This window comes from Malania oleifera, chromosome 2 (genome assembly GCF_029873635.1).
Source record: "Malania oleifera isolate guangnan ecotype guangnan chromosome 2, ASM2987363v1, whole genome shotgun sequence".
NCBI lineage: Eukaryota > Viridiplantae > Streptophyta > Magnoliopsida > Santalales > Ximeniaceae > Malania > Malania oleifera.
The window spans coordinates 79,688,649-79,709,969 of NC_080418.1; the positions used below are offsets into that span (position 1 = coordinate 79,688,649).

General features: G+C 36.9%; 1 protein-coding gene across 2 annotated transcripts; it reads left to right on the forward strand.

The window, feature by feature from the left end:
• Positions 1-6,431: 6,431 nt before the first annotated feature.
• On the forward strand, positions 6,432-18,233 carry LOC131148887 (glutamyl-tRNA(Gln) amidotransferase subunit A, chloroplastic/mitochondrial). Of its 2 annotated transcripts, XM_058098845.1 has the most exons (10): positions 6,432-7,106; positions 8,785-9,096; positions 9,494-9,673; positions 9,814-9,908; positions 10,100-10,175; positions 10,358-10,435; positions 10,916-11,009; positions 11,095-11,144; positions 17,617-17,730; positions 17,830-18,233. In XM_058098845.1, the coding sequence occupies exons 1-10, from the start codon at positions 6,519-6,521 to the stop codon at positions 17,920-17,922; spliced, it is 1,680 nt and encodes a 559-aa protein (XP_057954828.1). In that variant the 5' UTR covers positions 6,432-6,518; the 3' UTR covers positions 17,923-18,233. The 2 variants fall into 2 exon arrangements, 1 of the variants encoding a protein (XP_057954828.1); XR_009135080.1 differs by lacking the exons at positions 17,617-17,730; positions 17,830-18,233 and having other exon boundaries at positions 6,485-7,106; positions 10,908-11,009.
• Positions 18,234-21,321: the final 3,088 nt, after the last annotated feature.

The following is a 21,321-nucleotide window of genomic DNA, read 5'->3' on the forward strand; positions in this document are numbered from 1 at the left end:
GCTGACGAGCGCAAAGCGTTCATCGACGAGATGTCTTCTTGGGCACGTCGACGGGGACACGTGTCTCATCGATGAGAACTTACTGAGAGGGCTGATTTCAAGGCTTGAGATTCATCAACGAGGGTTATGTGTTCGTCAACGAACTTCTTTCTTGGACTCATCGACGAGGTGTCATGGCTCGTCGACGAGGCCATGTGGTCAGCCACCTATATATAGCCGAAAATTCATTTTCAGTGAGAGAACTTCATTTTCTTGTTTTCTTTCTCTCTCTAGTTTGATTCCCTCCCCTTCTCTCTATGATTTTTGCTCCATTTCTCCCCATTTTGACGATCAAAAGCTGCCATGATGATCCTGAGGAGATTATCTACAAGTCTGCCATAATAGATTGTCGGTTTGGGCAACTGTGCACCATACCAATTTCAAGGTAAATATATTATTTTGGTATTTCCAGTATTACCAAGTTCATCCGAGCCCAGATTTTGTGTTGTATGAGAATATACTGGTGTTTTGTGGAGTAAAATTAGGGTGTTATGATTTTGGGGTTAGGGTGTAACGACCTCAAAATTCTTATCATTTATATATATATATATATATATATCTGTAATCATGTATCTAAAGTCATACGATAAGCATTCCTACGCAGCGGAAACATAAAGCATATCACTATTACAACATAACTGTACAATACCAGAATCCAATATATACAGGTCATATCCATACAAAGTAAACCCCTCTATCCTCATCTTTACCAAAAATATAAACTCGTCAAAAACTCACCCAAAACCCAGGGTGATCTAAATCCCCTCTATCCGCGAGCCTAATCTGCTTGCCCAACTGTCTCACCTGAAAAATGGTAATGTAATGGGGTGAGTCAATGCTCAGTAAGTGGAACTATGCTATTACTAGTGTGTGACAACTAAGTTAAGTATGCTTTTAAAATAATAACTAATCTGTAATGCAATAACAATCTGTAAATCATATCTTTCAAACATATCTTTCCTTCTCAATTTAAAGTACACTGTATCATCTGTATTTTTCTACTTTTCATACTGATAATATATCATACTATACTCATCATATACTGTAACACTGTAAATATATATATAACTGTGCTTTTATCCTTGGGACTCTGTACGTCATGATGTGACCCCTCATGACAAGGTTGTGCGACCCGTAGGCGGGACTCTATCTGGTCGGCCCTCCAAATAAGTCATCATACTCTACACTACCTCATCCCGGCCAAACTGCATCCTCTCCTAAGCTCGGGACTGGCTACTACCTCGTCAAACCGACCCCCTCAACCCAGTGTACTGGGGAGCTGCATACTCTCCGAGCACGGCTGACGGTACCCACATACTATCTGAGATATGTGGTTGCACTCTATCTGTATCTAGCAACGGTACCATGCTCTGTAATCTATATCTGTCTGTGTACCTTTCCTCAGGGATCTGTTACTATATACATATATACATATATACTCTTTTACTCTTTTACGAAGTCTACGGCCTCCTTCTGTTTCTGTATCTATTTTCCTCTCTCTTTAATATTTAAATATCAATATTTTTCTGGGTCATTACATAGGGTGTTTTTTGAACCCTGCAGGCATGGGTTGAGGACCTCAGTGATTATTTTTTCAATAACCCAAATAAATTATAGTTTAGGAAATCATGAATTGGCAGATTCAGAAAATGTGAGTATGATGATTTTCTGGGGAATTTGTGTATATGTAACTATAGGATTCAGAGGTTGGTACGCCGAGGGCGTGAGGGTTGAGTTGGAGGCAAGCCTCCCAATCAAATAGATAAGGGAAATATGCTACGCTAGGAATTTTAGAATGTTTATCAGTAAATTATATGTTTTTCAGATCATCATTCCATATACAAATTATTTGTATATTAGAATATAAAGCTTTTAGGATATGAAATATTTATTTTTTTAAGTTGTGTGGCATGAGATATTATTAGATTATTACAAAAATTCTATAGTTTTTAGATAACTATGATTTACAGTATTCATGTAGAGATATGTTTCATCAGATTATACAGAATTATGAATTACAGTATATTATACATATAGGTATATTTTACAGACAGATATTATACAGACAGATATATTTTATAGACAGATATTTTATAGCATGTACAGATTACCATGATTTTCAAAATGTTAAAGCCATAACACTATGATATACAGTTTATACAGTTTAGATATTACAGATTAGTTATTATAGTTATTACAGTTCATATATTACAGTATTTACAGAATAGTTTACGCTGTTATGATTATTTTGGAATCATGATGAAACAGTAAGATATATATATAGAAAATAGTATTATACAGTAACAAACCATGATGAATCAATTCAGACATTAGCAGAGCACGGCACCATTGCTATTATAGATCAGAGTGCAACCACACATCTCAGATAGAGTGTGGAAGATTTATGTCAACCGTGCCTAGAGAGATTGCAGGCTCCTCAGAAGACTAGGTTAAGGTGGCCGGTTTGACGAGATAGATACCAGTACTGTGCCTTGGAGTGATTGTAGATGGTCGGACTAAGGATTGGTAGAGTTACAGTATACTTATCTTGGTAGGCCAACCAAAGTTAAGTCCCGCCTACAAGTAACACAACCCTGTCATAAGGGGTTAAATCATGACATACAGTTTTTCAGGGTAAATATCACAGTTATGTATATGTATACAGTTTTACTAAATATTAGTAGATATATAGTATAATACTAGAAGTATGAAAAAGTAAAAAACTCAAATATAACAAATGTATTTTAAATTATGATAGATGCAAGTTGTACTGTATGTTGTTTTACTAGCTTTTACAGTTTCAAATATTTATCAGTATAGTGTTTATGGAACTCAGTCGCCACACACTAGTAATAGCATATTTCCTCTTACTGAGCGTTGTCTCATCCCAGTGATTTAACATTTTTCAGGTGATCCAACTAGACGAGCAGATCAGGTTCGCTGATAGAGGGGTTGTTGTATTGCCCTGGTTTAGGGGTAAGTGTTTTTAGGGAAATGTTTTTTTGGATAGTTTTCTAATGTCTTGGTGGATGTTACTAGGAGATGTGTTTTTGTGTATGTATATTTTGAGGAATTATGGAATTCTTGTATTGTAAATATGGATGTACAGTTTTATGTTCTCCGCTGCATAGCTGTGCAAAATGAACAGGGTTTCCTCAGTGCTCATTTGGGGTCTGAGATGTTATAGTAGATACCAAGGGTATTAGAGTAAAATAAAGTATATAGTAAAGTTTATTTATTTATTTTTTAAATTTGGTATAGATTTTTGGGTCGTTACGCTACCTTATTTTTAACAGAACAAAGTCAACTTAGTCTTAGGAGATAGTAACCTTAACCTACCTCATCTTGGAAAATTAAAGATTGGAGATAGTAACCTTGACCTACCTCATCTTGGAAAATTAAAGATTCAGCCTTAGGAAAATGTAACCCTAAAATACCTCCTTTAACACAACAAAAACTTGGTTTGAAGGGGTAGTAACCCTAACCTACCTCGTCTTGGAAAATCAAAGATTCACTCTCAAGGGATTATAACCCTAAAAATCCTCCTCTAACGTAACAAAGACTTGGTTTTAGGGGATAGTAACCCCAATCTACCTCGTTTTGGAAAATCAAAAATTCGACAAGAACCTAAAGTTCATGATTTTTTATGCAAAAAAGGGGAGTGAGCAGAGTTTTCCAAGTCATTAATCCCAAGATGCACCAACATATGACCTAGACCCTTTGTTATTCGAGTCTTCTGCCAACCTTGTCTACTGTGCTGTTTTTCTACTATCTACAAACTAAATTAGGTGGTTTATTAAGACTCCTACTAGGGATACGTAGCGACCTTCACCACTCTTCACTTATTCTGAGCAAACAACTTTAAATTCAATGAAAGTTAAATAGGGAAAAGAGAGTTTAAGAGATGACCAATAATGAGAGAAAGGAAGTTTCGATGCATCATGGAATGATATCAGTTGATTTGATTACGTCTTCCTACCTAGTGTGAGAATTGTCAAGCGGCCAAATCAACAAGGTGCTTCAAAGATTGCCCTTAGTTTTGGAGTCCTCTAATACATGTTATCCTTGGTTAGCCTAAAACCCTTAAAGATCCTATATTGCATTTGTTTCCAAAAAAAAAAAAAACTACCCTAGTACCGTCCCATTTTTTTGGGGAATGGAGACAAGACGTTGGTCTATTATCATCAACACAATTAGAAGTAAAATTCAAAGTTCTAATTCTAGCCATTAGTGTCATTGACCACCTAAAAATGAGACACTATCTTGATTCAAATTTCCAACTTCTGCACAAACGGGAAGCAACTTGTTTCTCTACCAACCTTCCAAAAATTATCAAGGCCTTTAACTTGCTCGAACCCACCAACTTTTAAATCAAAATTCACGAAATGAGTCCATTAAGTGGAAGGTATGAGTTGATTAAGTGGAAGGTTTCTTGTTGAAAGTTGAACTTTGAAGATTAGAAGCGTTAGTGGTTTCGCTAATTTGTATAGTTTTAATCCTTGTAATAAGGAATGTTACCTTGTCTTCTACAATATGGGGAGATCATCTAGGATTTCAATAGAAAAATTATCTCCTAATCCTCTTTGCTTTCGGCACTTTCGACTCCTCGGCAGAGATGGATTATCTAGAGTGGGTTTCCTAGCATATTTGGGACTTCATCTAGGGTTTTAATAGAAAGATCATCCTCAACTTCCACCATGTCTGTTTCCAATTTTATGGTATCGATGGTTCTTGTTGAATGGGTATTCTATCTTTAAAGCTGGGGGCTCTTGCCAACTATTTCATAATCAAACTCCTCTATCATATTTTTCTAGTTTCATGAACCATTTGGGAATTTGGAGGGATACAATTCTTTTTGACTCTTCTTAAGAATCTTTGGTGGGAATTGGAGTTTCCCATCTTGAACCTTGATGGGGATAGTTATCTCTAAAGAAGTTGAATGCTTTCACTTTTTCATCCCCAAAATGACTTTACTGGCTTTCCTTTTGACTTGGCTCGTGCATGACTACTACCTATATGGGTCTCTATTCATAATGTCGATCAAATCCTAAGTTTGATTTGTTTTTAAGACCAACGAATGTTGAACTAGAATCACTCACAAGGATATATGGTAGGCTTAATGTCTCACTTTTACTAGCTAATTGGATGTTGTGCTAGATTGAACCTCTTATTTGACAGGTTGTCTACATGCTTGAGGTGGGATCAAGTCCATATATAGTTCCTTTCAACTAAGGAAAAGATGAGTTGCATAATCCCAGAGGGCTTTTATTTTAACTTTAATAGGGCTAAGGTTTTAGGAGTTTGAAAAAGGTATTTTAGGCTCAAAATTTCCTTTTTTGTGAATTAGGTTTGCCGCCTTTCTTTTATTTTCCCTTTTGATCTTGTTGATGGTGCCTTTGCTCTTTTTTTTTTTTCTTTTCTTTTTGTTGACTTTCTTTTGGTTTGCATTTATTATCTCATTTTCCTTTTTCCTCTTTTTTTTTCTTTCTCTTTGATCCTGCTGTCTATGGTTTTAATCAAGAAAAGAAATGTTGGCTCAAAAAGGGGTGTCTAGGGATTATGATCATCTTTAAGGTAGTTGAAAGAGGACCTTTCATTATTTTGACTCCCACATTTTCCTTAGTTAAATATGGTGTTGTCATAGTTTTAGGGTTCAAAGTTGGATGCACACAATGAAGAGTAGTCACAAAAATATACTTTCATTCAAGAAATGAGGTACATAAATTACATCAGGATTCAAATTTCTTATTATAATCACACTTGGACTCGATAAATTTTAAACATAAAACCTCTTAGTTACATCAGAATTAACCAATGAGTGAAAAACTTCACCATCCATGTCTTCCAAAATTACTGCTACTCCCAAAAACACGTTCTTTACTAAGAAAGATCCTTCATAGTTTGGGATGAACTTCCCTTAGGGATCAATTCGATTGACAAGTATCTTCTTGAGCACTAAATCGTCTTCTCGAAATATATGAGGCTAGACCTTCTGGTTGTAGGCCCTTGCTATTTGTTGCTGATAAAGTTGACCGTAGTGGATAGGTCGTATTCATTTTTCATCTATCACATTTAAAAGATTCATACTTCTCTGCACCCATTATGCTTCTATTGGTTCTTTTTACATTAAGATTCTTAATGATGAAATCTCTACATCCACCGGTAACACAAAATAAATCTTACTATCTCAACCAACAAATTTTGGATTGCCACCCCCCACATACGTTATGTAAAACTTACTATGAGGTAGCAATATTTATATAAAATTCGCTAGATCATCTAGTGAGTTTTGGATGCACATTAAGTTAAGAAAAAATTTCTAGACGATTTTAAAATAAATTTTAATAAAATAATAATATTTCTAGGAAAAAGAAAAAAAAAACTCATTTCACCAAACATACGCTAACGACCCTTACTCTGGGCTTCCCTATCGAGTCCCTTCCCAGGTTAACAAAACCCCGTGGAAACCCGTGGAACGCATGGCCCGACGTGCATCTCTATCTCTGTCTCTTCAGATGCGCTCCACGCCCCAAACCCATCGCTGCCTCCTCCTCCATCAATGCCGCTTCCGCCGCCTCCTCCACACTTCCAAACCCCTCCTTTCCTCACAGGCGGTCACTCACAACTCCCATACAAACCAATCACGGCCCCAAACCCCAGCTGCCTCTTCCCAAATCCTCACCACGCGTCAGTCCCTCCTCACCGGTCGCGTCACCGCCGTCGATCTCGCTAACTCCTTCCTCTCTCGCATCAGACACACGGAGCCACATATTCGCAGCTTTCTCCACATCTCTGACACTGTGTTGAGAGAAGCAGAGGAGATTGACAGAAAGATTGAGAGGAAGGAGGAATTGGGGCCTTTGGCCGGAGTGCTTGTCGCTGTCAAAGATAACATTTGTACGGTGGACATGCCATCGACCGGTGGGTCGAGGATTTTAGAGGGCTACCAGCCGCCGTTCGATGCGACGGCAGTGAAGAAGTTGAGGAATTGCGGCGCAATTGTTGTTGGGAAGACGAATTTGGATGAGTTTGGCATGGGGAGTACCACGGAAAGGTCCGCGTTTCAGGTTGGGCTCTTGAGATTCTATCTGAATGATTTAATTTTAATGCTCTCTTCTTGAATACCTTTTTGCTTAAAATTGCTCTGTCATTGTCTATTCACAGAATAGAACAACACCACCGATACCTTAGCAAAGGAAAAAAAAGTTGTCATTGCAAAATAAATACTAATGAAAAATAAAATGTAATTAATCAAGAACATGAAATAGATGAGAATTGATTATTCCTAAATTTAACGATGGGGAATGTCTATTTGTGTTTGATTCCATTTTAGAAAAACGATACAAATTTTTGCATGAGCTGACTTTCTTGTAATTATTTATATCGATATACAGTTTCTATTCCTTTCTTTATTCCATTCCGGGTACCAAATGTATATTATGAATCAGAGTTTGAAGTTCTCAGTAATTTTAATTCAACTTGGACGAGCATCCAATGCTGAACTGAATGCTTTATCCTGTTTACTGACTTCCACTTTCAGCTCCCGCTTGGGCCTGAAAATAGCAAAAATTTAGTGGCCTTCCAATATACTGTCCTTTTATTGAATGCATGATTATTCTTATTCTTGGATTAAAAAAAAAAATTTCTTTCAATTTACATAAATTTATGCATGTTTGTTTTTATTCTTGAATAAAAAAAATTAATCATCGTACTGCCTTTCAATTTACATAAATTTTTTTATCATCAAGTACAAAGCAATTTAACTATATGGCCAATAAATGTTAATAAGTCAATCGTTAGAAATTAATCTGAAGTCTAATTAAAATGTATTAAAATAAAAATAGGGTTCACTTAATAATTATATTTTTAAACTCACAGTGATCCTATTGCTTACGAATGTTAAAAAATGGTGAAGATATTTTTACTATATTTTTTTAAGAAAAAGAATTATTTTTAGATATTTTATTAAAAGGACATAACTGAATTCATTTTCACTTTTTCCCTTGAATCAAATAACTCTTAGCAAATATGATTACAATAGTGAAAATATTATAAATAAAAAAAAAACAGTTTCAAAGGTATTATAATAAAAAATAGAAATTAATTAGATTTTTTCTGAGGTCTTAAATATTTTTAGCATGCTTTTTAGTGCCCCAAAAGAAATCATATTGGATTTAAAGGTTGAAAAAAGCAAACATTTTTTTAGAAGATATTCTTATTATTTTTCAAAATTTAGAAAATTTATGGATATTTTAATTTTAATTAAGTTTAAATTCATATGAAAATTTTATTTAAAATTTTTGACTTAAAAAATTGTGAACACAATAACTTAATCCACTAAAATGAATTTTGGATGTTGAATTACATTTTGCAATAGATTGGCACAATGATTAAAAATTAGAAAATCTAGTTCCCTTTTTTTAACATAACAGCTAAATTTTAATGATAACAGCTGAAAGCTAGCAATGCAGGCAAAGGTGTTGCCAACCACTTATTGCAATGATTAAAATACATAAATAATACCAAATAGCTTTTCAGTTTTTTGGCTGTTAAAATAGTTGAAAATTGACAACAAAATCTGAAAACAAGTAATTAGGAAAGCATGTAATTACCCATCTATTTCTTTATTGTTTTGCATAAAAAATATAAAACAAGAAATGAACATCAAACATTCCCTTAAATTTTGAAATTTCTGCATGGTAACTGGAGTTGGTTTACTCAGGTGACGATCTGTTCATTCGTTAGGTGACTGCAAATCCTTGGGATGTGTCTCGAGTTCCAGGTGGATCATCTGGGGGTTCAGCTGCAGCTGTTTCTGCTAGGCAATGTGTAGTGTCATTGGGAAGTGATACTGGCGGAAGTGTAAGGCAGCCAGCATCATTTTGTGGTGTTGTTGGATTGAAGCCAACATATGGGCGTGTCTCGAGGTTTGGCTTAATGGCATATGCATCATCGCTTGATGTCATTGGGTGTTTTGGTTCGACAGTTGCTGATACTGGGATTCTTCTTAATGCAATTTCTGGCCATGATAGACTTGATGCTACTAGTAGTAAGCAAGTAAGGTTTTATGTGTATATTTTGCATTTTTCCTTTTATAGAGTAGTTGATCCTCTATGGCATGCCTGCCTGTCAATATTACGTTATTTATTAGTACTTATTTTGCAAAGCTCTTGAACATTTTGATGCTTCCACGTGGTCTAGTTTTTTGGTGCCACATCAGAGTTCATTCATGGAACTGCTGAAAGTATATATGATTGCAGTTGAAGATTCAGATTGTTTGATGTGGGCAAGACTTATGTATTATGGAGTATATGATTGCATTTATTATTGTTAAACAAGAATTTGGTCAAAGTACCAGTATCAGATCTAAAATATCTGGTACCAGATAATTTTAACATGTTATTTTTTGTTTCTTTGTCATTGTTTTGATTTTTTGTGATATTTTAATTTTCAGGGGGTTCCTGACTTCACATATCAGTTCATGTCTGCGGATTTATTGGAATCTAAACCTTTAAATGGACTGAGGGTTGGTGTGATCAGCGAAACTCTAGATGATGGTGTTGATCCAGAAGTAATATCTTCAATCCGTGGTGCAATTTCACACTTGGAAGAATTGGGATGCACTGTGATGGAGGTTTTCCTTTCCTCTTATTTACCTTGTTGCTAGTACTGCCTGTCAGGAAACCCTAATTACTTTACCTTAATTTAGATTTTTATGCATAGTTATTTTTCTATGAATTTGCTTACACTAAAGAAAAAAAAAAAAACTTACAGGTGTCAATGCCCTCCTTCTCCCTTGGGTTACCAGCCTACTATATTCTTGCTTCTTCTGAATCATCTTCAAACTTATCACGCTATGATGGCATCAGGTAATTTGCTCAGAAAATTTTCTCATTTTTAAAATTTATTTTTTTTGGATGCATACATTGCATTATGGTTGTCCTTTTGTGTGTGTGTGTGTGTGTGTGTGAGAGAGAGAGAGAGAGAGAGAGAGAAGAGAGAGAGTGACAATGGGATAGGCTTGTGAGTTTCTTAGCTTCAATAGCTTATCAATATACAGGTATGGAAATCAAGTTGTTGCTGATGAGCTGAATTCGCTTTATGGGGATTCCCGAGCAAATGGATTTGGTCCTGAGGTATTGAACAATCTTAGCTGCCTCTGTAGAAAATTTCTGCATGATTCTACACAGCTTTTGAATATTTGGTAGATGAAAATTATCTTAGCTGTTCTAGGGCTAGCCATTACTTAAAAATGTAAAGCCTCAAACAGTTGCATCATTCAGTCAGTTTAAAGTAAAGTAAGTGTAAATTTTTACAGGTCAAAATGAGAATTTTGATGGGAACATATGCCCTTTCAACTGGTTATTTTGATGCGTATTACAAGCGTGCACAACAGGTACTTCTGTTATTTTGCAAAGCATTTTATTTACCATGTATTCTGTGTGATAACCTCATGGCTGTTGATGGGGACACCAGGAGCCCATATATTGGTGTTTTGTGGTTTCCAACTTCTAATATCATTGTCATGTGATAAATATGAACTTTTCTTACATCAACTTTGCAAATAATGATTGATGGTACTCAGAAGTTGGAACTAGGTAAACCATGGGTCGATGATGTAAAGTTCATTATGTTATTTTGGCCAGGTTTTGCGTTTTTATTTTTTATCTTCTTATTTTTCTTTTTGTGCTTGCGGTAATGATGACATCTGTATTGTCACGTCTCCTGGAACTTATGGAACAGAAATATTCTATTTCACTATATCCTGGTTATGATAGATTTTCTAATTCATAGTCCTTGTCAGATCTCTCTCTCTCTCTCTCTCTCTCTCTCTCTCTTATTTAAGAAGAAATTTATGATGTTAATAGTGTTCTAGGTTAGGACCTTAGTTCAGAAAAGCTTCAAGGCAGCGTTGGATCACAATGACATCCTAATTTCACCTGCAGCTCCATCTGCTGCTTATAAGATCGGTATGATGCGTGCATTTTGACTTTTCTGTGTTATTTGTTCTAAAAAAAATATTTACAATTACACAATTATTCATGGCATTTACAGGTGAGAAGAAAAATGATCCATTGGCAATGTATGCAGGAGATATCATGACAGTGAGCTTCTCTAAGCTGCTTAAAATAAATGTTTTTCACTGCTTTTCTTTGCTGTTGGTTTTTCACATTCATCAGTGGTTTAAGTTCTGGGTGAGCAAACTCGTTCAAAAATTCAATAAGTTTAGGAAGAGTGAGAATTAAAACCCTATGTTGGGCCAAAGTGATGGCACAAGATTTTATTTTTTATTGCTAATAATTGGGTTAATGCAGTAGATCAATTGCTTTAATTTATATAGAATTCATTTGTCATCACTGCATTGAAAATGAAGGTGTGTAATGTAGTCAGAAATATACTGCAATTACAAGATTCAATCCAACAACCAGATTAGCTGAGACCAGGAGATGGTGATAATGGAAATTTAGCTGGGATACTTTCCTTCCTCTTTCCCTGTTGAGATCCACATTTTAATCTGCCTAGGTACATGTGGTGGATTTGTGAAATAGGAGTCTGCATTCCCTAGGCTCTTTCTTTCAGATCACCATGAAAATAAACCTAACTGTGGTCCCAAGTCTCCAAATAAGTTGCATGAATGATCCACTGTCCCTGGTGCATTGAAGATTCATAGTATATATTATGCTTAACCCAGAATATCATGGTCAGCTTTAATTTATGGTTATCAATACAAGTGCTATACTTTACACAGGACTGTAAACAACCCCCCTCCTCCCCACAAGAATAATGAAAGAAAAGCCAAGCTCTTTATCAATGCACAAATGATGAAATAATAACAAAGAGCTTTTTTGTTTAGATGCAGTGGGAAAACTGATGTTTGATATCTTTGAATGCACGGTTGCACACCATATAATTATTAGAGCAAAAAGTCCAAATAATATTTTACTATCCTACGAGTAAAGTTTACATTTTTGTATTCTAGATACATGCCAGGGGATACTATCCTACGAGCAATTTGCGTGAGTTCCACATTGTGTTACTTTCTGCATTTATGTTGTGGCTTATATAGCATTCTTTATTGCAAGTGGAGTACTTTCTTGGAAAATCACTCAACTTCTCACAAAAAAAGGGCAATAGTTTTTTCTTGCTTAGCTAAGAAGTGCACCAATACTCACAGTGGAAGTATCACAATCAACTTAAAACTACTTTGCTAAAATCCAAGAAGGGAAGTTGCAAAAATTCGAAAAAGCAAGGGCTCTTCTTCTGTCTTCTTCTTCACATGCTCTAATTTCTTTTTGTGTTGATCCCATTCATTTAAAGAAATTCCCTTCATGCACCCCAAAGGCCTTGTCTAGAATTTGGAAAAACATTTGAGAAAGGAAAAGAAAATATGTAAGAATCAATTTTTTTCATTTTGTTATCAAGGAAAGTGAAAAAGGAAATAAAAATACATTATAAACAATTTTTAAGTACACATCATTAACATTTATTTTTTTATATGAATATTATTTATATAACAATAATTTTTATATTTTTAATAGTGTTTGATATGGAGAAAATACAATGAAAAATAGATTTCCTTATCTTCTTTTCCTTAAACAAAATCCTTGATCCAGTAGACCCTAATTTGAGCGAATGAGTGTTAGATCCCTTGATGAATCTGCAGTAGAAAGAAACAAGTCTATGGAAGCTCTGAATTTTATGTGGACTTCTAGGAACAAGCAACTAGTGATGGTTTCAATCTTGCATGGATCGACTTAAGTCCTTAAAGTTGCCATAAAGTTTCTGATCTCGTTAAGTCTGAAACACTTGCTTTAAATGCTCGTGTGTTCACGTGGCCTTCTTTACTCCTAAATATCATCCAAATAAACAACAAATTGACCCATTAATGGTTAAAAAAGTCATAAGGTCTTTAAAAGTACGAGGAGCGTTTCAGAGTCCATGTGGCATGACCAGCAATAGAGTCCATTCCTTGTTTTTAAAGCTATCTTGTACTCATTGGAATACGGTGACAACCAAGGTAGATCAATTTTAGAGAATACCACAGCCCTGTTAGTTGGTCAAGAAGATTTTCTTAAGTCTTGGAATTGGAAATATGTACTTCATGGTCATATTGTTGATTGCTGCTATCAAGATGCATTTGCCATGACCCATCCTTCTGCGGCACCAATAGGACTGGAACGGTGCAGCAGCTCATGCTTTCCCCCCCCTTCAAACCTTCTGCAAGAAAGTCATCCACTTGTCACTGTCACTTGTCATTGTCCTTCAGATTCATCGTATATAATGCTGTTTTGTTAGTAAGAATGCCACCAGGAACATGATCAATATATACTGCTTGATGTTTTTCGTAGGTGTTAAACCAAATGGAATGTCATTAGACATCAGGAGCACCTGCAAATTCTCTCAACAAGGGCTGTACTAATGGACATGGCATTCTCTATTCTACTTCTAATTTTTCCACAATATGAGCATAAATTTTTACTATTTCTCCATAAAAGATTTCTTAATGCTGATTTAAATATCAAATTACTTCCCTCTCAAGTATCCTGGTCTATTATATGTCCCTCTTCCACATCCCTTGCTTGGTTGCCAAAAGATCAGAGGATATTCAAAAAAGATTCCTTTGGGGAAGCATGGGGGAGGATTTCAAATACCATCATGTCAAATTGGGGGTTGTTAGGATTCAAATCGGAGGCTTAGGATGAAATCCCTCTCTACTTTCTATAAAGCACTCCTTGGAAAATGTCTTTGGATGTTCATGAAGGAGAAAAACCACTACTGGATAAGAATCATTGCTTCAAAACATGGTGTTGGCCACAATGGTTGGGTACAAGAAGTCAAAGGATCTTATGGTATTCATATTATAAAAAACTGGTTCATGACGACCCGAGTCTGTATTTTTTCAGATAAAAAATGAATATGGTGTTGGCCACAATGGTTGGGTACAAGAAGTCAAAGGATCTTATGATGTCGGAGTTTGTAGATTCTTCGGGAGAGACCGGGAAGATTTGTTTCTTATTAAATTCATCATACAAAATGGGGTTAATTATTTCTTTTGACATGAAATTTAGTGTGGCCCTTATCCCCCTGGGGCAAGGTTTTCTTCTATATTCAGCTTGACCTTTGACAAAGAAGCTGTAATCAGTAATAACACCTCCAACTTTCTGCCAATGGGATTTCCTGGAAGATTCCCGGCGAGGAATGCCTATGATTGTGAGATTGATCACCTTGTAGATCTCTCTGGCAGCTTGTACAAAGTTCTCTTTCAAAACATCCCTAACGAAGCTAAGTGGACCCTGGACAAAAGCAGTAGCTTTACAGTTAGCTCCTATAACAGGAGTCTCAATTCTCCTGTAGCACCCAGCAGGTTCCCATGGCAGACTATTTGGAAAATGGCTGCCTTGATGAGGGTAGTTTTTTAAGTATGGCAGGTAACTCTTGGGAAGATTCTTACAATAGACAACCTGCAGAAAAAGGACTGCCACTTGTTAACAGATGTTTTTTGTGCTTGGAAAATGCCAAGAAAATTAAGCATATCCTTTTGCATTGTTCTTGGTCTAGAGGTCTTTGGCATCTGGCGACTGCACTGAACAGGCAGTAGCAGTGGGTTTCTGCCAGAACATTGGAGGGGAGACATAAGGGCTAGGAAAGGCATTGACTCTAGTAAGCGAAGAAGGAAAGCCCTCTTATTCCCCACGCTTTTTTTTTTTTTTTAATGTGTGGAGGGAAAGAAATAGATGAGCATTTGAAGAATCAGCTATGCCCTTGTATATTATCGAGGACCAGATGACTACTTCTGTAACTATTTGGAATAGTGGCCTGTTCATTATAGACACTCATACAATTCTTGATATTTTTTGGCCTCTTTCAGTATTCATCCACCTGGTACCCTTTAATGAATTTCTGATAAAAGGTGCAATTTTTTATCTTTGGTGAAAAAAAAAAAATGTTTCCCTTTTAAAATGCCTAGGAACTTGTTCTGGTTTTAAAGAGACCAAAACAAAAGTGTTAAGGTAATGTTAGGGAGCATGGTTTCAGGATTTGGATTTGGATTTGCATGGGTTTGATCCGAATTCCATACTTCCAAACGTCGGGTACGTGTTTTTAAATCCATTGCAGAGACTTCCTGTCATATTGCTAATGTCTACTCAAAAGCAGACAACAAACATCCATGGGAATGACATTGAACTTGACATCATCTTTATAATTCTTTCAATAGAAGACCAAATTAAACATGTTTTGTTTACCTTCACAGAATTGCCTTTGAGAAATATCCAAAGTTTGTAACGTTGTAATGATCATTAGTTTTCATCTGCAATTTCTCCACTTCTGCTGCTACTCTATTTGCACAACTTCTTCCATCATTGATAATATTACAAACCTCACCATTTCAAAGTGCACCTTGTATGAAAAATATGTTTGCAGCCATCCATCCTTGTCTTCATCAGCTCAAGCCATATTAGAGTTTCTTTGGATGACTAGGAATAAAGCTGCAAATGAGCCGAGCCGAGTCAAGCTTCAGCATGTTCAGGATTGGCTCGGAAGAATAGAAGCGCTCGGGTTTGATTCGATTCGTGCTCCAAATTTCAAGCTTAAGCTTGGCTCGAAAATTGGATACTAGGCTTGGGCTCAGTTTGATATTTGGCTAGACCAAAACCTACCTCTGAAAGAATCAAATCCAAACCGGTTCAACATCTAGAAAACTAAATATTATAAATCTACAAACTTGTGTTTAAGCAATCTCGATTTGCTGCCATGTGAGTCTTTCAACTGCCTTTCCACCTTGATTACTAGCTTCACTGCATTGTTCAAAGTCCAGTATGGTTGTGACTGAATAACACCACTAATGCCTGAATGAACCCTTGAAGACACTGAGCAATGATGTATTTTTTGGGCTTCATAATATCAAAACACACAATAAAGTGATCAAACTCAGATGTGTAGTCAAAGTGATCAAACTCAGCTGTGTAGTCCTCTCTGTTGAAATTATAGTACCGAAAGAAAGCAGCTTGCCTATATGTTCTACGCAAACACTTCCTTTTAGGTGCTTTTGACATTTTTATTTGAGTCAAATTGGATCTTACAATATCAAGCTCTTTGTTTCTTCAGGTGTTTATGTCGTATGGAACAAATGTTTCTGATACATCCTTACAATAAACATCCCTCTCAACACTATTCAATCTATTTTGGATTCTCAGCACTCGCTTTGAAGTCACGGATTTCTACTTTATGTTGAAATTTTGCTAAAATTCATGGTTTCTACTGGCAGTGATGTGGAGACTGGAGAATTCATCCTCACTAGTTGCATGGCTTCTAATGCAATAAAAAAGGTTGACAATTGACGTTGCCATCTCCATCAACTGCAATGGCATGCTCAGAAGTAGGACGTAGTTGCTCTTGTTCAGGAGTCTCTTAAGTGCTATACAGATGTTGAATTTGCTGCAGTTTTAAATATCTCCATCGCAAATCACTTTGATCCCTTGTAGCAGAAGTTTCAACCACTCCCTTATTATTTGGATCCATAGAGTCAAAGTTCAGAACACCAGGAATAACTTCGTTCTGAAATTCTTATGCCATCTTGATACCAGGTCGTTTGGGAATCAAAATGGAATCACAAGGGAAAAGAAAAAACGAAAATGCTCACCACTCTTAAGAGTAGAGAATCACCATCCTACAGATATGAAGCGAAAAAGGTTCGCTGCTCAATGGAATCCACCAGAGAGATATGGAACTAGAGGGAAGCTAAATGCTGCAATTTCATTCAAAATAACATTTTGATTTTCCCTAGTACAGATATGGGAAATATACAAGACTTGAACTTGGAACATCCCTCCAAGCTAAGGAAAATGTCAAAACTGAAGTTTCCGAAGTTCAGAAATGAGTGCTACACTTATCCAAAAGAAAAGGTCTCATGCTTTTAAAATCTCTGCTAACCATAATTAAATGCTAGCATGCTAAAAATTGCAAATGAGTTGCTGTTCAGACAATAGCTTTTAACTTGTCTAACCTTCAAATTGCACTCTTTTTGATTCTTTGGGAACCTAAACATCAAGTGTTAAATAGGACCCTGTTTTCTGCAATTAAAACAAGATGAAAACCAATCTGTTTAGGTTCATGATCCAGAAAAATTCCACCTTGCTGCATCAGATTGGATTCCACTAAGGATTGGACTTAGAATTTCACTTGAGCTGGACTTTTGGGCTTTTTCTTTAATAGAACCTACATCATTTTCTGACGTTCCCTTGTTCCTAAATGACCCAGAATGACGTTTCTTAGGATGTCCTTGTATTGGGTGTACCAGTGGTTGACTAAGCATTAAATAAATAGTTCCACTGTAGCTTATTGGAGTTCCTTTCTCATTTCCCTATTTGGGGTAGAGCAAATGGGTCCAAATTTTATCTTGGGGGCATTTCAGGACTTAAGTGGAGTAATAGACCCGTGCACTCTTTAACCTGTGCAGACTGGTTATTGAGCTCTGATGTTCAAATAGTCGTTTGTTCAACATTCAAGGCTTACCTTCAATGGTTGCTGGTATTCATTGTGTGGTTTCACATTTAAGTGATGTTATTTTTAATATAGGTTAATGTCAACTTGGCTGGGCTGCCTGCATTGGTTTTGCCATGCGGGTTTGTTGATGGGGGGCACGCAGGCCTTCCTGTTGGTCTTCAAATGATTGGTGCGGCATTTGATGAGGTATTAACTACTTTATTTATTCATTGTTGGTGTATTTTATTGAACAAGTCTGGAGGACTGTCAGATTGCTTAGCTGAAAATCCTCCTTTCATGTTGCAGGAAACATTGCTGAAGGTGGGTCATATCTTTGAACAAACTCTTCAAGGTTGCAACTTTGTTCCTCCGATGGTGGCGGATGGCTTTGAATTATAGCTTCTCCTATTCTTGTTTGTGCGCCTGCTGGGAAGCAGAAGCATGCAAGGGTGCATTGAAATGGTTCAATGATTGGAAGATTTTTGGATATCAGTTGCAATCATGTCTGTATGTTGCTGGTTCATCACGATGTCACCCTACTTAAATTATTGGGATTATGTTATTGTCTTTGTTTTAATTTTTATTTCTATGCCCAGTCATTGTTTTGTATTACAGTTGGATAAACTGTGACATGTTTCATGCCTTGCCATTCTTTTGATAAAAGAAAAGACAACTGAAATTTTAGGTTGTAATGGAAATTATTATTGCAACTTTCTTTGTAGTTTTTAGCTGCTTTATTCCTCCAGTTATGTTGATTTTTGCAGAAAGTGATTGTGCAAAATATAGCAAAATTGTAGAAGCAAGCAACCTTCTTTTAAATTCCCTATGCATTCTCCGCTGACTTGAGAAAGCCCAAGTCCAAAGACAAGGGCTTGTGGGGAGAGTTGTATATCTGCTTGAAAAATTTAATGTATGCATGCATGTAGTTGTGCCAAGCAGTCTCTATTAATCTCCTGCTCATTTATTTTCTCTTCAGAGGCTATTGTCATTGTTCAACAGCCAAGGCTGGTGTATCTTCAGCGATGACCAAGAATTAGGTAAGCGGTGACTCTGATTAAGGCTTATAACTCTAATTTTTATTTGTTTAAATAAATATTTTTATGGGGCAGTGTTTTAAATAAAAAATTTTGACTCTGTATGTAGTTGCCCAGATGGTTTGCAAATAATTTGGTGCTTTTTCCCCGTACTAGATCAAATAATTGGGGGTTGGGGGATGTAGGCTTGTGTGATGGGCGTTTTTATGTGGATCTGGGTTTAAATTTTAACTATGTGTTTACTTAAAAAGAATGCCCTAATATGAGTTGATTTCTAAAATCCTTGAATTTTGACCTCTTTGAAATAATCGAAAGTTGCATCTTAGATCTTAAAAATAATTTGAATCTTATATTGTTTCGAAAGTTGCATCTTAGATCTTAAAAAATAATTTGAATCTTATATTGTAGTTTTAGATACTTCATTTTGTCCGATCTAAATATAATAAAGACGTCATTATTATTATTATTAACAAAAAAAAAAGAAAAAGAAATGCATCAAAATACAAAAGCCGAAATACATGAGAAAATACAAAAAATGATGTATATATGTATATTAGAAAAAAAAAAGAAAAAGGAAAAACCTATAAATAGGCAACATGCACACTATTCACGAGGGAGGTCTCCAAATCCACTGTTCATGCAGCACCTCACTGATCACTCCGTCCTCGCCTGCAACTCCAGCCCAGACACCCCTGCCTTCACTTCTCCGTCTCCCTCACTCTCTTGCACTCCTCCCTTCCCGCACGGTCCTGTACCTCCGGCAGCCCCTCATAGTCTTAACACACAGCCCCCACCATTCCTCCCTCACAGTCATCACATTAGCCGAGCTCAACTTTTCTTGCCGCCATCATCACCGTCAACCACAGTCACTCCACGTCCACCATCACAGCTGCTCCCCAACTCCCTGTGAGGATAGATCCAAACCAAGCCCTCTCTCATCTCTCCATAACTTCGCAAGCTCACAGGCTCCCCGATCTCTCGATCTCACTCCCTCTCAGCTCCATCGTCTCTCCGAAACCAACCACGGCCATAAGCAGCAAACAGAGCTCCAGAATTCAGGCCGAGGCGCTCAGTTCTCCATAGCCGATCTACCCTCAGGCTCTCCCAATCTCCTCAGATTCTCCCATTCCCTCACGGCCTCTCTCTCTCTCACTCCAGCCTCAATCTCCATTCTCCCAGCTCACACACATTCCTCACGGCCTCTCTCCCTCTCACCCAAACTCAGCCCCTCGCAACCTCGTCCATCCCAGCTTCACCTTCTCCATCACTCTCCACTCGCCCTCACCTGCCTCTCTCTGAACTCTCCACGATCTCCCAGCTCCACCCTCACTCTCTGCTCACCTTCGCACCAGCCAAGCACTTCACAGCTTGATCCCCATCTCACAACCTCAACTCCGTCTCATGGCCACCATCTCTCTATATCTCTCACCACCTCACGACCTCTCTCTCTCTCTATCACCAGAGCACCCCGTGACCACCATACACAGAACAACCGTTGTTGGTACACAACACCATTGACCTTGCTCGCTATTCATTGCCGTCACCCAACCATTGTCATCACCACACCGGCATCTCCTTCGGCTCTCACATCACTCTTGGTGTGCTCTCCTTCTCTCCCCTCTTACATTTCATTGGGGTTACATTGGGGCTTTGCTTCTTATAAAATGTTGGATTGTGTCTAAATGAAGAAAATGTGTTATGGTTGTGTGTTTCAATACTGAAGCCCAGGATACGGCTGGCATTTGGCATTATCAACAGAAAGTCTGGCTTCTTAAGGGCTTATACAGGCTAAATTAGTTTATGCAATGGTTGATATCATCACTATGCCTTAGTTCTTTACACACTTTATACACACACACACTCTCTCTCTCTCTTAACCCACTATCATACACCTTTGCACACACATTTGCACTCATGCTCATTCATATGCTAACCCATTCACACATTCGCATGCTAACTCATTCACTAACTATTACTAACTTGTACGTTAACTCTTACTAACTTGTATACTAACTCTTACGAACTTGTATACTAACTCATATACTAACTCACTAACTTATATACTAACTCACATACTTTACTCGCACACTGTAACGCCCCGACCCTCTAAGTGGGCCCGGAGTGCTACTATACATACATAACATGCATATCTCTAATACCATACATATACTATCTGCCCAAATTAGGGAAAAACGAGTGTTTCATACTAATCTGTATCAACATACATAGTGGAAATATAACAACATCTAACACTTACCAGAGTTTCTAACTGTTTTTCATATACATCCATACATAATTAAAACATAATCTATGACTATAATCCCCAAAAGATAGACACTATCTAACATCTCACCAGCTCTGACAAGGATTGTCTGCTATCTAACTCAGCTCAAAAGAATGTTAGGCTCGATCCCTTGGAGGACTTGAAACACGTTTGTATACTAGGTTAAGACACCTCTCAGCAAGATGAATAACATTATTATCAGTGTGTGGTTAACATGAGATTTTGTTTTTACATAATACTGCTAACATTAATCATTTAATTGGCATTTAAAATTGTACTCAATATATATATGAAAATACATGCTTTCATAATAACATACTGTTAGCTCAATATAGCCATTTCTATAGTAAATGTGCCCATATATGCCTAGAAGATACAACTTGGTCTGTAGGACTAGTGTCGTCACGCCATCATATAGATGTGCGACATGCTTTCCCCATAACGGGTTGTGCGGCTCGAAGACTGGACTTAACAAATAGT

Excerpts from the sequence above, each read along its gene's own strand:
- LOC131148887 (XM_058098845.1), top strand. The coding sequence starts at position 6,519 with ATGGCCCGACGTGCATCTCTATCTCTGTCTCTTCAGATGCGCTCCACG. Across the intron at positions 10,436-10,915 it reads ATTACAAGCGTGCACAACAG|GTTAGGACCTTAGTTCAGAA; the intron begins GTACTTCTGTTA and ends ATAGTGTTCTAG. Across the intron at positions 17,731-17,829 it reads TTGGTGCGGCATTTGATGAG|GAAACATTGCTGAAGGTGGG; the intron begins GTATTAACTACT and ends TTCATGTTGCAG.